A 15,479-nucleotide genomic window follows, 5' to 3' on the forward strand; every position below is an offset into this window, starting at 1 on the left:
ACTGGCACCTCCTGGACTACATCCTGGTGCGAGAAAGAAACAAACGAGATGTGCTCCACACCAGGGTCATGCCTAGCGCGGAATGCCACACTGACCACCGGCTGGTTCGCTGCAAGCTCAACCTTCACTTCAAACCAAAGCCCAGGAACAATAAAGCCCTCAGAAAGAGGTTCAATGTTGGAAACCTGCAGTCAGACGAAGCGAGAAGAAACTTCCAGGCAAACCTCAAAGCAAAGCTCGACGATGCAATCCGCCTCACGGACCCATCCCCTGAAACCCTCTGGGATCAGTTGAAGACTACCATACTGCAATCCACTGAAGAGGTACTGGGCTTCTCCTCCAGGAAAAACAAGGACTGGTTTGACGAAAACAGCCAGGAAATCCAGGAGCTGCTGGCAAAGAAGCGAGCTGCCCACCAGGCTCACCTTACAAAGCCGTCCTGTCCAGAGAAGAAACAAGCCTTCCGTCGCGCATGCAGCCATCTTCAGCGCAAACTCCGGGAGATCCAAAATGAGTGGTGGACTAGCCTCGCCAAACGAACCCAGCTCAGCGCGGACATTGGCGACTTCAGGGGTTTCTACGAGGCTCTAAAGGCTGTGTACGGCCCCTCACCCCAAGCCCAAAGCCCGCTGCGCAGCTCAGACGGCAAAGTCCTCCTCAGCGACAAGATCTCCATCCTCAACCGATGGTCAGAACACTTCCAATCTCTTTTCAGTGCCAACCGCTCAGTCCAAGATTCTGCCCTGCTCCAGCTCCCTCAACAGCCCCTAAGGCTAGAGCTGGATGAGGTTCCCACCCTGGAACTACAACTAATTAAAAGTCATTTCCCCTCCCTATTTTCTTCCAAAATTAAATTTACCACCACAACACACCAATTTGATTATGGAGTCTGGAAAAATCCCACTAAACCAACCAACAATCTGTGGCAAGCACAACAGAGAGAGAGAGAGAGAGAAAGCCGTGAAAGCCTTTCCCCATGACACCGACCCTAGGGGCCCCAAGTGGTAGTTAATCCACCACTATCTGGAACTAGGTGATTCATCACAAAGGGAGAGGAAAAAAAGCACACAGCAAATGTTGGGAAACCAGTTTGAAGTTAAAAAAAAACACAAAAGGTGTGTTGTGGTATGATGAAACCCCGGGCTTTTCTCCAAAATGTACAATAAAGAGTGAGTCGGGTGGATCCACCTGAACTTTGCCCAGCAGAAAAGCAGTACTTCTGCTTCAGATTCTGTCAAGGAAATAGATATCAACAGGATTGCAGAGAAGTATCAGCCATCGCAGGAAGGTCTGTGTCTGTTTAATTCTTCTTGTGGTTAATTGTAAAGCAAGTATTAAATAGCTTCTCCCAGTTCCTCAGCAGTCTGGCAGTAAGGAGGATGACTGGTTCCATTCAGCTTTTCTTTGTTCCGATGAGGCCATCGAAGGAACAATGGACTCTTCTATCAATGAGTCAGTGGGTGCCTGTTAGGTGGGTGTCTAAGTAGTGAGGTGGCTCCTTTCGCCCTTTACAATGACCATCTGCAGGTTCCTGAGATGTGTACCTCCCTTCTTTTCTTTGGCTTGGCTTCGCGGACGAAACGGTTGCAGGGGAAAATTGGTTGGTTGGGGTTGGGAGTTGGGTTTTTCCTCCTTTGTCTTTTGTCAGTGAGGTGGGCTCTGCAGTCTTCTTCAAAGGAGGTTGCTGCCCGCCGAACTGTGAGGCGCCAAGATGTACGGTTTGAGGCGATATCAGCCCACTGGCGGTGGTCAATGTGGCAGGCACCAAGAGATTTCTTTAGGCAGTCCTTGTACCTCTTCTTTGGTGCACCTCTGTCACGGTGGCCAGTGGAGAGCTCGCCATATAACACGATCTTGGGAAGGCGATGGTCCTCCATTCTGGAGACATGACCCACCCAGCGCAGCTGGATCTTCAGCAGCGTGGACTCAATGCTGTCGGCCTCTGCCATCTCGAGTACTTTGATGTTAGGGATGAAGGCGCTCCAATGAATGTTGAGGATGGAGCGGAGACAACGCTGGTGGAAGCATTCTAGGAGCCGTAGGTGATGCCGGTAGAGGACCCATGATTCGGAGCCGAACAGGAGTGTGGGTATGACAATGGCTCTGTATATGCTTATCTTTGTGAGGTTTTTCAGTTGGTTGTTTTTCCAGACTCTTTTGTGTAGTCTTCCAAAGGCGCTATTTGCCTTGGCGAGTCTGTTGTCTATCCATCCTCAACCGATGCTCAGAACACTTCCAATCTCTGTACCTCCCAATCCAGGACCAAATCTCTAACTTGAGTGGATATGAACCACCTGTCTCCAGGAGTCAATAGGGATTCCCCATTTCTTTAAAGGAGGCTTTGAGTATATCCTTGAATCCTTGTTTGTGATCTCTTCCCAGGACTGCTTGGAAAAGTGTCTGCATGGAAACAAAGTGACCAATAATGTTACTAGGAATGTTGTCCCAGGGGAGGAGAATGGCATTGTTCACTTGTCCCCCGAAATTGGGAAGATTTTGCACAAGAAGCATTGGTGGCATTTTTCCAGTGCTTCCAGATGCCTACTGTCAGTATTCTGGGTATTAGAAGCTCTTGCGAGAGCTGGAATCACTGCTGCCTTGTAGATTCTGAGTGTTGTGTCAGGTCTGAGGTCTGAAAGGGCAAATCGATTTTTCTTCAGAGGGTGTGCTGGCAGATGGAAGCTGTGAAATTCATTGTAAATATCTACCTTAACTAAGATGTAGTCCCCACATTTTTTCAGGGTCTTGGGTGAAATTTCACTGTTGGAGGACACTGTCATGTTGTGGAGGCAGGATCACTGGATCTTCATCTTTTTGATGCTGCATGCAAGATCCATCTTTTTGTATTGCTTCAGTGAACAAAGCCAGGATGGTTTTTCACATGAGAGAATATACAAACATAAGTATAGCATGCAGTCACATCTCAACCTCTGAGATTTGGGGGAATGTGCATAGTAAATTGATCTGTTTCTGATTAGTTCTGAAATTTAGCTCCAGCCACACAGGAAATTTAGTGGAGGTGAGGTGAGGTGCAACATTGCAGCAAGAAAGGCAGATAAAAGTACCTGGACAACAATGCAGCCTTATTTGACCCATCTTCATTGAGATTTTCTCTGTTGAAGGCCTGATGGTAAATTTCATGGCTTGTATGTTGTGCTGGAGCGTGCAAGTGTAAAAGAGGAATTATTTTTTTTATAAGCAGTTGAATTTAAGGAAGGAGTTCCACAGTCCCTCCTGATTGATGTGATTTTTTTTAAAAAGTCATGTGAAGTAGCTAGTGCTGCTCCCTGTATTCCTCAAGATGTCACATGGTGAATATCATGTCCACTATGCCTCCAGACAGACAGAATCTCTGGACAGGCAGAATGTACACATTGATTTGTGAAGCGATCACTGGGAGGAGGCTGTCGAGGAAAACTCTGGTGACCGCTTTTCTGTTGCAATGTGACTGGTGGACACAAATAGTTGCACAAATGGACTTGTCTACTTTCTTGAATTTGGCATCATTAAAACAACCCTGCTATCCTCTGGGATATCGTCCCTATCAAAGTTATTGACAAGAAGAGGATGGATTTTGTGACCCTCTGCTCCTGGTTTTGTTAATGTCGTTTGTGACGTGACTTTGTTGATACTTAACAGTGACAAGGCTAGCTGGAATAGGTTGCTGTGTGATGGAACCAAGATGCCATTAAGTTCAATTAATCCTTGTGCGAATCTTCTAGAGGATGAGGCCTCTCTGTCCCTAATGACTTCAACTCTTTCTTGGCTCTCATTGGGATGGAACCTTGCAAATTTGGGCCTTAAATGGTTTCTGCAGCACTGAAGAACTCATTAAAATAATGATTAGAAGGTGCTGAACCTTTTCCCTCCATCCACTATGTCTATTAGGTCGATCATTTTTTGCTGAATCTTTGCCTTTAAGTGTCTGTAGAAAGGTTTTCTTTAACCTGATGAACTGCCAATTCAGTTACACCTAATATTTGTGGTTAACCACTTCCTCACTCTCCTTTTCATTCTCATCAAACCAGTCCTGGATCTTCCTGATACATAATCGCTTCCAATGTGCTAATTATGATGGCCTTCACATGAAGTTGTGGTTTCTGCAGGCAGAGAGTGGACAGGTCGTCTGTGAGATGTTGTCCAAGATGAACTACCTCATTAAGAGCATTGATATTGATGTTTTGTAGCAACACTTCAGTTGACGCTAATGTTTTGGGTCAGGCCGATGGTGATAATAGCATGAGTTGGTGATCACTCCCTGTTTTGCCTTGAGTTGTACAAGCATCTTTGTGATGAAATAAGATAAGTGCCAATGCTTGGATCACAATGTACCCATGGCTCCTTTCATTTAGAACCATAGAACATTACAGTGGAGAAGCCTCCATGCCAAACCATTATTCTCCTTCTGTGGATCAGATCTTGCTTCATCTAAAAACATAGAAATGCTGGAAGAACTCAGCAGATCTCACTGTGTTCATAGGAGAAAAAGATATAATAACAAAGTTTCAGGCCTGAGCCTTTCCTCGAAGTACATCTTTACTTCCTATGGACACTGTAAGACCAGCTGAAGTCCTTCAGCATTTCTCTGCTTTTACTATAATCACAGTGCCTGCAGACGTTTATGTATCACTCAAATCTTGTTTCATTACTACTCAAACCCCTTCCCTTGTCTCTTTTTCCAATATCGATGACAAATTATTGCTGTTGCTTCCTGCACCAGTTCAATACTGCAAAATATTTTCTGTTTCCAGCCTGCTCTCATTTCCACATGCTGCAGATCTGACTCCTTCCCTTTCTCAAGAAACACCATTCTCATCTCAGAGTTTGTAACATATAGAAATAAGATACCCCAAATTCCCATAATCATCCTCACTGCACCTCCTCCCGCCCTGCATCTCCTTTCCTAGTTTCTCCATTCCCATTGCACCTGATCTGATGTTGATGCCTACAACACCAGTGTTACAGAGTTGTCTTCCTCTTTGAGTCAGAGTATGATACAGCGTGAAAATAGACCCTTTGACCCAACTTGTCCATGCCAGGCAATGTGCCCATCTAAGCTTGTCCTATTTCTTTAAACTAGGGATTTCCCTCCATTATACCGTAATTAAAAAGGCCTTCAACTATTTGGGTTCCTTTGGCCATAGTTCTGCTCTTGCTCCCCCTTCTCCCACCCAGAAAAAGAATAAGACTCTCCTTTCCTAATCTTCCACCAGTCTCCATATTCAACATATCACCTGTACTTTCCACCACTTGCAATGTAATGTCATTACCCAACACTTCTCTACCTTCTGACGTACTGAAGGAACACCTCTCCTTCCATCTCCACCAAGAACCACTCAGCCTCTCACAGAATCTTTCTTGCAATCACAGAAGATGAAACAGCTGCCATTTACAATTTCCCTTCCCAAGATCCAGCACTTCAAGTGAAGCAGCAATTTACCTGAACTTCCAATCTAGAAGTGCACAACCTCTGGTCTCCTCTTTCTTTCATGACAAAGCAAAACATTTGTTATGACTAGGCCTTCTTGGTACCCTGGCTGCTGAAAACATCAAGCAGTACAGATTCCTCCAGATGAATGATTGTTTTTTGGAGACATGACATTCACCATGAGGTAATTCATCATGTAATTCACAATCAACTGCAGTTTGAGAGAGCATATAACCATATGTAAACCTTTCCTGTTTATAAAAAAAGTCTGTGTTCTGAGGCAGACCTTTTTAGTCACAAGTGGAGTCAATGGCTGCCTGAATTCATGGGAAGCCACCAATATTGGCAAATCACTATATCTTGTAAGCTGTTTGGCAGAGATTTGGTTTTTTTTAATGGAAATGTTGCCTGGGTAATAAGCAGCAACTTGGAAGACATGGCAGGAATCTACTTGGAAAGATTCTTTGATGCGGACTGTAACCTCAATGGAGAGAGCAGGCAATGAAAGCAGAGCCAGAAATCTTCCTGCAGTACATGATGCATTCCAGTACTGACAGAGTTGGAAACCTGAGCCTGAAAAAAAGGTACTCATTGAGGTATGTGTGCAGAATGTGTAATCTGAAGATTCCACAAGTAGGCTGCTTGTGCATTTGCTTCCAGTCCTAAGATCAATGCCTCCACCCCAATGGTGTTGTCTGGGGTATTACTATTGACAACCCATTGAACAGTCTTGCAGAAGATAAATTTGGGGCTTGGGGAAAACACCAACTCTTAATTGAACCATATTTCTTTGGTATGGTATTTGAGGAGATGGTTGGTATTTTGAGACTTCCCAGTCACTTCTCTCCATTCAGTAGGGTGTCCCTTTGAGTAATAAAACCAAGATGACATGTAAATAATTCTGATGAGAAGATGGGGCTAGATTGAAGTACAGAGGCACAACTGTGTGGGCATGGGTAAAAGTGAGGGTTACCAGTTAAGGGCATCACTTGATAGATGCCTGATGCCAAGAAAACATCAGGCATGCCAACATGAAGACATCCAGCCTACTGTGGTTAAGATCTAAATTGGACAATACACTATCCAAAAAACAGACAGTATACAATCTAATTTTGAAGTTAACTGTACTGTGGTTCAGAATACACTGCCAGAAGCAGGAGAAAAGGCAGCACAGTAGAATAAAATAGATGAACTCTGAAAAAGTCCTGTCTCCCACTGGCAGAATAGAAAGTGGTGACTACAATTGCAGAAGTTGCTGAGTGCTAGCACAATGGTATATTTAGAGTGAACATGAAATTATAATGCAAATAGAACCTCTCACCCTTTTATGTCAGGAATTCCTGCATCTTCCACCTTGTTCAATGAAACCATGAAATGGTGGACACTGTCACATCATTCATTCAAGGCAATCACAAATTCCTTGAATTTAATCTCATTTACCCTAATACAGCCAGTACTCTGAAAAACTGTAATGCACTTCAGTCTGAGGAAGCAGGGGCTCCATTTTTCACTTCCCATTTTAATACTCCCTGGCATCTGATTGAATGGTGACTGAATGTCACTAAAACCAAGGAGCTGATTGTTGACTTCAAGAAAGTAAAGCCAGAGGTAAACAATCCATTGATCAATGGGGGATCAGAGGTGGAGAGGATGAGCAAATGTAGGTTCTTGGGAGGCACTATCTCAGAAGATCTTTCCAGGAACCAACACACCAATGGCATCATGAAGAAAGCCTCTACTTCTTCAGGAGTTTGCGGAGGAGCTAGTGGAGTTGTTCAAGTGAACCGGTACAGAATTGAAGGGTCGACATGGCCTGTTTCCGTGCTATAAACGGTTATATGGGAGGGGTAAAGCATACATCTCTTGCAGCAGGAGAAAGAATCAGTGCTAACATGCCACCAGAAGACCTTACATTATCAGATTACTTATAACTTACATGAGAGGCATACTCAGTTCCAGCATTTAAAACTTTAACCAACGTACCCCACCACTTCCCTCCAGTTATGCCTTCCCTGCAACCTGCAAAGTTTGCGGCACTTTTAATGTGAACTCTGCAATGTAAATAGGCTTTTATGATTAATTATATGGAATATAATACAAGGCTTTCGCATTTCCCTCTCGTCAACCCATGTACATTTTTGGAGACAATTTCAATTTATTTGATATGTGCAATTGCACTTAAATTCATACATTCAAGATGAATTAATATAATCTCTGCTCTAGGGAGATAAGAAATACCAACAGTTAGTTGCACACACAAGGTCTTTTCAACATAGCCTCACATTTAAAGGATCATGGCTGTTCCTGGACATAAACTCAGGGAACGATCTTCCCAACTTGTCAAGACCCCTCAGAATATTAAGCTTCAATGAGATTACCATTTATTCCTTCATACTCTAGAAATGATGACTTTTACAAAATTTAGAGATAACAGGCCCTTCCAGCCCACAAGCTGCACCACCCAAATACACCGATTAATCTACAAACCCCATATGTTTATGGAGCGTGAGAGGAAACTAACACCTTGTCGAAACCCACTATGACAGATTATGTTGTGTTTGTATTGTATATGGATATAATTTTGGGAGATAAATTGGGGCAGGTTTTTTACTGTAGGCCACATACAGATCTCATTTAAAATACTGGAGCTCTGCTCAAGCCAGCAGGGTGACTCCTGGGGCCTTTGCAAAAACTTTGGGAAGTGCCCAAGAGACTTCATTAATGGAATGTTGTTTTGAAAAGCAACAGTTGAAAGAGACCAGAGGAGTAGTTCAGAGCCGTAGGCTGTCTGGGAGTGCAGCTTTATGATGTTCATCAGGCTTTGGTGCTTGAAAGGTAAATGGTTACCACTCAGGAAGGTTCTTGTTGGTTTTCAGAGAGAGATTTGTTGTTCCTGGACACAAACTGATCCCTTTTAATCAGCCACATCAGTGTCTTGCTGAAGAAACTTGCCCCCTTGGGATATTCCAGATGATAACCTCTTTCTTTCAGGTCACCACAGAGCTCCTTTTTGTTTCCCTTATTTCAAATGAAACATTAGGTAACCAGTCCTTTCCTCTTGTATGGACCACAAGGGCTTTGACCAGGCTGAACTAAGAACTCACAACCTGTTTGCAAACTGGAGTTTTGACAAGCTTGCCCTGTTCCAGACCCAGCTGTTGCTGCTAACTGTAGCACTACAGAACCGCACGCCCGCACGCCCGCCCGCACGCACGCACGCAGTTCAAATCTCGCTGCTTGCAAAAACCACATGACTCTCTTAGAACAGCAAGCTGCACCCCCAGACAGCCTGCGGCTCCGACGAGATCCTTCATCTGTTGCCTTTTTGTAAAAAAAACAATCCATTAGTGAAGTCTCTTGGGCACTCTCCAAAGCTTTTGCAAAGGCTCTTGGAGCTGGCCTGTCTAGCATGAGAAGAGCTCTAATATTTTAAATAAGATCTGTTTTAAAATGTTTGTATGTGACCTACACTAAAAAATCTACCCCAATTTATTTCCCAAAATCATGTTACAATAAGGTAATCCAATGTTGAGAGTTACAATAAGGTAATCCAATGTTGAGAGTATATATTTTTATACATGATCAATTTTAACATCTTGACATCTGATAATAATCACATTATTTGTACCTCTGATATGGTTAATTTGGAGATTATATTCTTGCAATATTAAACTCCAGTTTAACAATCTTCTGTTTCTATTCTTCATTTTATTCAAAAAGACCAGAGGATTGTAATCAGTAAATATCACAATTGGTTCATGAGAGGTATCGAGATGTACTTCAAAATTCTGCAGAGCAAATAGTGGAATATTTCCTTTGATGTACATTGAAATTTTTTGAAAAGTAGGCAACTGGATGGTCTATTTCATTACGTTTTTGTAATAAAATTGCACCTGCTGCTCGCTCAATGGCATCCATTGCTAAAGAAAATGGTTTGTCAAAATAAGGAGATTTTAACACATGGTAATAGCATAGCATCTACTTTAACTTTTCAAAAGCTGTCAGACAAAATTTAGTCCACACAAATTTCTTCCCTTTCTTCAAAAGATTGGTAAAAGGAAGAGTAACCTCAGCAAAATTTCCTATAATATCCTGCCATTCCTAAAAACTTCTCACTGCTTTCTTGCCATTGGGAATAGGAAACTCAGAAATTGCATTCACCTTAGCTTGAATAGGTGCAACTTTGCCATGACCAACTACAGGATCTAAGTATGTTACAGTAGCATTTGCAAATCGACTTTTTGCTAAATTAACAGTTAAATTTGCTTTGAATAATCTTGCAAACAATTTGTCCAATTCCCATAGATGTTCTTCCCATGTGTCACCTTTTGTGACCAAGTCATCAATATAAGCATCTGTATGGTTCTTGCGTGCCTGTCTAAAATTTAGAGCAAAAGTTATGCCATCTTAAGTCAGAAGAACAGATGCAGTTGAAAGAATTAATTTTGAAATATATAAATTTGTTTCCTGATGTGCCAAAAAGGACATCAGTGATTTATCATGATGTGGACATGGGAGAAGCAAGAACCATAAAACAATACTCATATAGAATAAACATTTAGAAGAGTAAAATCATTGATATGAAGCTTGAATATATGTTGAAAAATTATATTATTAGACCTTCGAACCCAGATTGGAGTTCTCCTTGTATTCTGGTACCGAAACCAGATGGAACTGTTCAGTTCTACACAGATTACAGGAAGGTTAATTCAGTAACTAAAACAGATGCCTATCCTATTCCAAGAATAGATGATTGTATTGATAAAATCAGGAAAGCTAAATTTCTTACTAAGTTGGATTTCTACTGGTGTGTGCCTCTAACTGAAAGAGGAAAGAATATTTCAGCTTTTGTAACTCCATCTGGTTTATATAAGTATGTGTTACCTTTTGGCATGAAAAATGCCCCTGCAACATTCCAAAGGATGATTAATCCAGTATTTTAAATAAGATCAGTTTTAAAGTATTTGTATGTGACCTACACTAAAAAACCTGCTCCAATTTATCTCCCAAAATCATATCCATATAGAATACAAACACAACATAATCTGTCACACTTTGAATACTTGTGTAGTCACATTAGTAATATTTTTATTATCGAATTTATTCCTTTAATAGAACTTTCAAGATGGCAACTGGAAGATTAAAGATTTGAAATTTGGAAACAGAATTTTCCTTACAGACATCAAGACTAAGATGGCCCTGTTGGGGGCAATTGTGGTATTAACTTATCTTTTCACACCTGCTGGTTGTGTAACATCAAAGACAATGGAAACCTTTTTAGTGAATTGTTCAGGAATTGGATATCCACTTGTTCCTTGTATCCTGGGGTCTGATATAGAGCAATTGGATCTCTCCCACAACAATATCAAAATAATTCAACAACAGAACTTCCAAAGTCTTACCAAGCTGAAAATTCTGTTTCTTCAGTTCAATCAGATCTCTGAAATAGAACCCGAATCATTCGCAAAGAATAGAGAACTACAGTATCTGGATCTTTCAAATAATTTTCTTCGTGTTATTTCAGCCTTGCCATTTAACCATCTACAATCATTAACACACCTGGATATCACCAACAACAGATTCAAAACAGCCAACCTTGGGGCAAAGATCAGCAAGCTGCAGAAACTGCACACTTTACGTTTTGGAAATACTTGGTTATCTTCCCTGAATTCTAGCTCCTTATTTCCCCTTCGTGGAATCCCACTTCAGGAGATGTACTTGATTACTGGAGAACTGCAGACATATGAACCGGGAACGCTCAAAGTCCTGCAAAGTATGGAGAAGCTTTCTTTAGATTTACAGTTTGGGCAGCAACCACAACTATTGATTAATATTTTCAAGGATATTCCAATGACAACCACCACATTGCAAATCCTAAACACTGATTTTGTCAAATATGGTAAAGATATAGATCTGTTCTTCCCTTTGAAAAAATCAAATATCTTATCATTAATTGTACAGAATATTACCACTGATGATTCTTCGACTGCTCATCTCTTTAACAGTGTTTTGGGTTCAAACATGGAAGAATTGTACTTGAGCACTATTAAACTGAATGGCATTGGCAGATGGAATATACAAACCGTATCCGCAGAGAAGATTAATGTGCGTAAAGTTTCTATAATTGACGTAGGTAATCCAAATTTCTACCAGTTTTACTCACTTGATTATTTACTTGATATATTTACACCACTACTTGAGTTGACCATAATAAAGGGGAGCGTGTTCTATGTCCCATGTCAGGTATCAGAAGGTATGACTCATCTAAAATATTTGGACTTTTCTTCCAACTTACTTCATGGCTCTACCTTCATTCCTCAAACATGTTTAGTTCCTTTCCCCAATCTTAATGTCCTCATTCTAAACAAGAACCAATTCAAAAATTTACAAAGTCTTAGTAGATTGACAGCTAAATTGAAAAATTTGTCTCATTTATGTGTTAGTCATAATAGTCTATTCCTGCCCAAGGGACAGACTTGTACATGGCTTCAAACAGTGAAACATATAGATTTATCACATAACATCCTGGAAGGAAATGTTTTTGACTGCTTGCCGGCATCATTGGAATTTATAGATTTGAGTTATAATTCCATTACCACTGTTCCAAACCTCAAAAGACTGGAAAATCTCCATGAAATTTTTTTGACTGGAAATGCCATTGTCTCTTTCCCCGAGATTGCAGCAGATCACTCACTGAAAACCTTGCACATTGATTACAATAAAATAACCGATGTAAACATAGCCTCATTGCAGTCCTTAGATCTAACAGAGCTCAAACTGAGCCATAATCCCTTTGAATGTTTTTGCACAATTCAGTCGTTCTCCAATTATGTTCAACAAACAGATGCAAAAATTATTGATTGGCCAGACCAGTATCAGTGTGACAGCCCACAAAAATTCAGGGGTCAAGTTATCAAATATCTGAAATTTTCTCCCATTGAGTGCAACATCCCCTTATTTATTGGAATATTTATGGCATCTGTAGCGATTTTAGTGGCAGTGTGTGTTATACTGTGTATAAAATATAATGTAACCTGGTACGTACGCACACTCTGGCTTTGGCTCAAGGCTAAAAGAAGCCTAAATGTCAGCCAGGTTCAAAAACATTATCAGTTCAATGCTTTTATTTCATACAGTGAACACGACGCTTGGTGGGTGAAGAACAAATTGCTGGTACAGCTAGAGAACAACGAGCCTCCTTATCGCATTTGCATTCATGAAAGAGATTTCAAACCTGGAAAGCCAATCATTACCAATATCATTAACTGCATATCAAAAAGCTACAAAACTATTTTTATCCTGTCAAAAAACTTTGTGCAAAGTGAATGGTGTCACTATGAATTTTTCTTTGCCCACCAACAGGTATTTGATGATAAAAAGGACAGTCTTATCCTGCTCCTATTAGAACCTATTCCAAAGAATTCTATTCCAGATCGATTTTGCAAACTGAGGAAGCTGATGAATAAAAACACCTACCTGGAGTGGCCTCAGAATGAGTTTCAACAGGGCTTCTTTTGGAAAAGGTTGAAAGCTGTGCTGAATTTGGATTTCCATTCCTGCTGCATTCTGGAAGAGAGCATAAAGGGGGCCAATTAGATCCATGAATATCATAGAGATATAGTAATAGTAGTACAATAGGCAAAGAGGTCACATGGCCCACGACATCCTCACTTTGGGTCAGCACTCACCCATATTAATCCCACCTCATAGAACTTGACACAAACCTTTCTGTTCCAAAGCAACTCAAGTGCTCATCAAGAAACTTCTTAAATGCTGTCAGCAATACAGCTTCCACTAGTCTTTTGGACAGTACACTATAAGAATTCATCACTCATATCCTCTCTGAATTTCTTATCCTAAATATACTTCCTCTTGTTTCCTTCCTCTAATATCTATACTCCTCAGAATTTTATATCCCTCAGTCATATCCTCTCTTAACCTCCTCTGGTCCAGGGAAAGCAGACCTAATTTTTTAGTCTCTCTTCATCCCCAACAACATCCTGGTCATTCTCCGCTGCACTCTCTCAAGCGCTATCACATCTTTCTGATATTGTGGTCCCCTAATCAGCATTTAGTCTCCAGTTCAGGCCAAATCAAATTTTATAAAGGTGGAACATAATCTTCCTGCTTTTGTATTCAATGCCTCGATTAATGTGCCTTCCTAAACACTTGATCTTCCTACGCTGCCATCTTCACAGATCTCTGGACTTGCACTCCAAGGTTCCTTTAGACATCAGTGTTATTTAAGACCATACCATTCTTGACACATGCCCTAGCCTGATTAGTACTCCCAAAATTTATCTGGATTGAAGTCCAACACCCATTTCACTAATAATTTGTTGGCACTCTGTAGACTATTCATACTATCCACAACTCCACCAATCTTCATATCATCTGCAAACTTACTGATCATACCTCCGACATCCATATCATTCCTCTTGCATCAATATCATTTGTGAATATTACTAACAGGTAAGGTCCTAGCACCAATATTCTGGGATACTACTAGTCACATCGCTTTACCATCAGCATTTTGACAATTTTGGATAGAGTTTACTAAATTGTCCTGTATCTATGGCCTCCTAATCTTCTGAAACCTTGCCAAAGGTATTACTGAAGGGAATATATACTTGGTAACCTCTTCAAAAAGTGATGTTGATTGACAATGATTAGCATGCAAAAAATTCAGAAAAAGGCAAGGACTTAGATTAAAAATGGTTACTTTGCCCAATTAATATTTGTGCTTAATTCTCTGCACAATGTGGTAAATGTACAGTGATAATTGTAACAAATGATATAGAAATTAAATGTTGGAAATGAAAAAATGTTACACTTATTTATGTTTAAAAAATACACAATAAATGTTTATTTTTCCCTATGTAAGTTGTCTTTAAAAATGGTGAAAAAGTAGTTGGATTTAATTGTTCAACAGATGGAAATTCAAGTCACTTTTCAACATATTCATCTTTGCAAAAGACATTGACACTGTGGAAATGTGCTGTTAATCTGTTCATAAAATTCTATTCAATGAAATAACCTCATTCAAATATTTCTAAAAGAAATTAAGAAACAAGGCTACCTGTTTCAGGCAACAGTCCATTGCCATGTCAGCATTAGTGTGGAATTACATCCTGTGATCACGTTATCACTACCACATACTTCCACACATTGCCTACAATAGTTGTATGTCATCAGAATCTTGACATGTACAGAAAAGCAATGAGTTTGTTTTTCCTGAACTTGAAGGCATCATATCTGTAATGCTTCAATGTTTATAAGCAACATGTCCTGCCAAGCAAATCTCGAAATTGACATTCTATTTTTTTTAATAACTTTATTTATTTGTTCATCAAAATTATTACATACAATAAGAAAAATACTTATTATGAACGATAAAAAAAATTTCCTAAATAAAAAAAGAAACCCCCCTGCCCCCTCTCAGTCAGCTCTCTTTAGGAGAGCCAAAGAAAAAAGAAAATCAAAATATATTTACTAAAATCTAATCAAGATAAATCTAAATGTAAATATGCTAAATATAAAGGCCACTTATTAAGAAAAAAAGAATAATTATCATGTAAAACATATGTAATTTTTTCCATTACCAAACAAGTTTTTATCTCATTATGCCATCTATTAATATCAATCACATTAGCATTTTTCCATGTACTTGCTATACATTTTTTCGCTACAGATAAAGCTAAATATACAAAAGCAATCTGAAATTTATCTGATCCCAAATCTTTCAAAGGCTTCAACTTACCCAACAAAAATATTGTCGGATCTAAAAGTATTTTAATCTTATACAAATGTTCCAAAAACAACTGAATTGCTTTCCAAAAAGATTGTATAGGTACACATAACCAAACAGCATGAAAAAAAGTTCCAACCGAATTACCGCACCTAAAACAAGAATCTGATTCACTAAAACCATATTTTTTAAAACTTTTCAGGTGTTAAATACAATTGATGTAAAAAAATTATAATTAACCATTGCATAATGAACATTTATCAATCTAGTAACACTATCATGACAAATATCTAACCAGTCATC

The 15,479-nt window shown here is 39.9% G+C and overlaps 1 protein-coding gene across 4 annotated transcripts; it reads left to right on the forward strand.

The window, feature by feature from the left end:
* The first annotated feature begins 1,168 nt into the window (after positions 1 to 1,168).
* On the forward strand, positions 1,169 to 14,252 carry LOC138763660 (toll-like receptor 2). Of its 4 annotated transcripts, none has more exons than XM_069938189.1 (3): positions 1,169 to 1,288; positions 10,544 to 11,557; positions 12,791 to 14,252. In XM_069938189.1, the coding sequence occupies exons 2-3, from the start codon at positions 10,622 to 10,624 to the stop codon at positions 13,022 to 13,024; spliced, it is 1,170 nt and encodes a 389-aa protein (XP_069794290.1). In that variant the 5' UTR covers positions 1,169 to 1,288; positions 10,544 to 10,621; the 3' UTR covers positions 13,025 to 14,252. The 4 variants fall into 4 exon arrangements, with proteins under 4 accessions (XP_069794290.1, XP_069794291.1, XP_069794288.1 ...); XM_069938190.1 differs by lacking the exon at positions 12,791 to 14,252 and adding an exon at positions 12,565 to 12,636; XM_069938187.1 differs by having other exon boundaries at positions 10,544 to 14,252.
* Positions 14,253 to 15,479: the final 1,227 nt, after the last annotated feature.

Source organism: Narcine bancroftii, chromosome 5 (assembly GCF_036971445.1).
Source record: "Narcine bancroftii isolate sNarBan1 chromosome 5, sNarBan1.hap1, whole genome shotgun sequence".
Classification (NCBI taxonomy): domain Eukaryota; kingdom Metazoa; phylum Chordata; class Chondrichthyes; order Torpediniformes; family Narcinidae; genus Narcine; species Narcine bancroftii.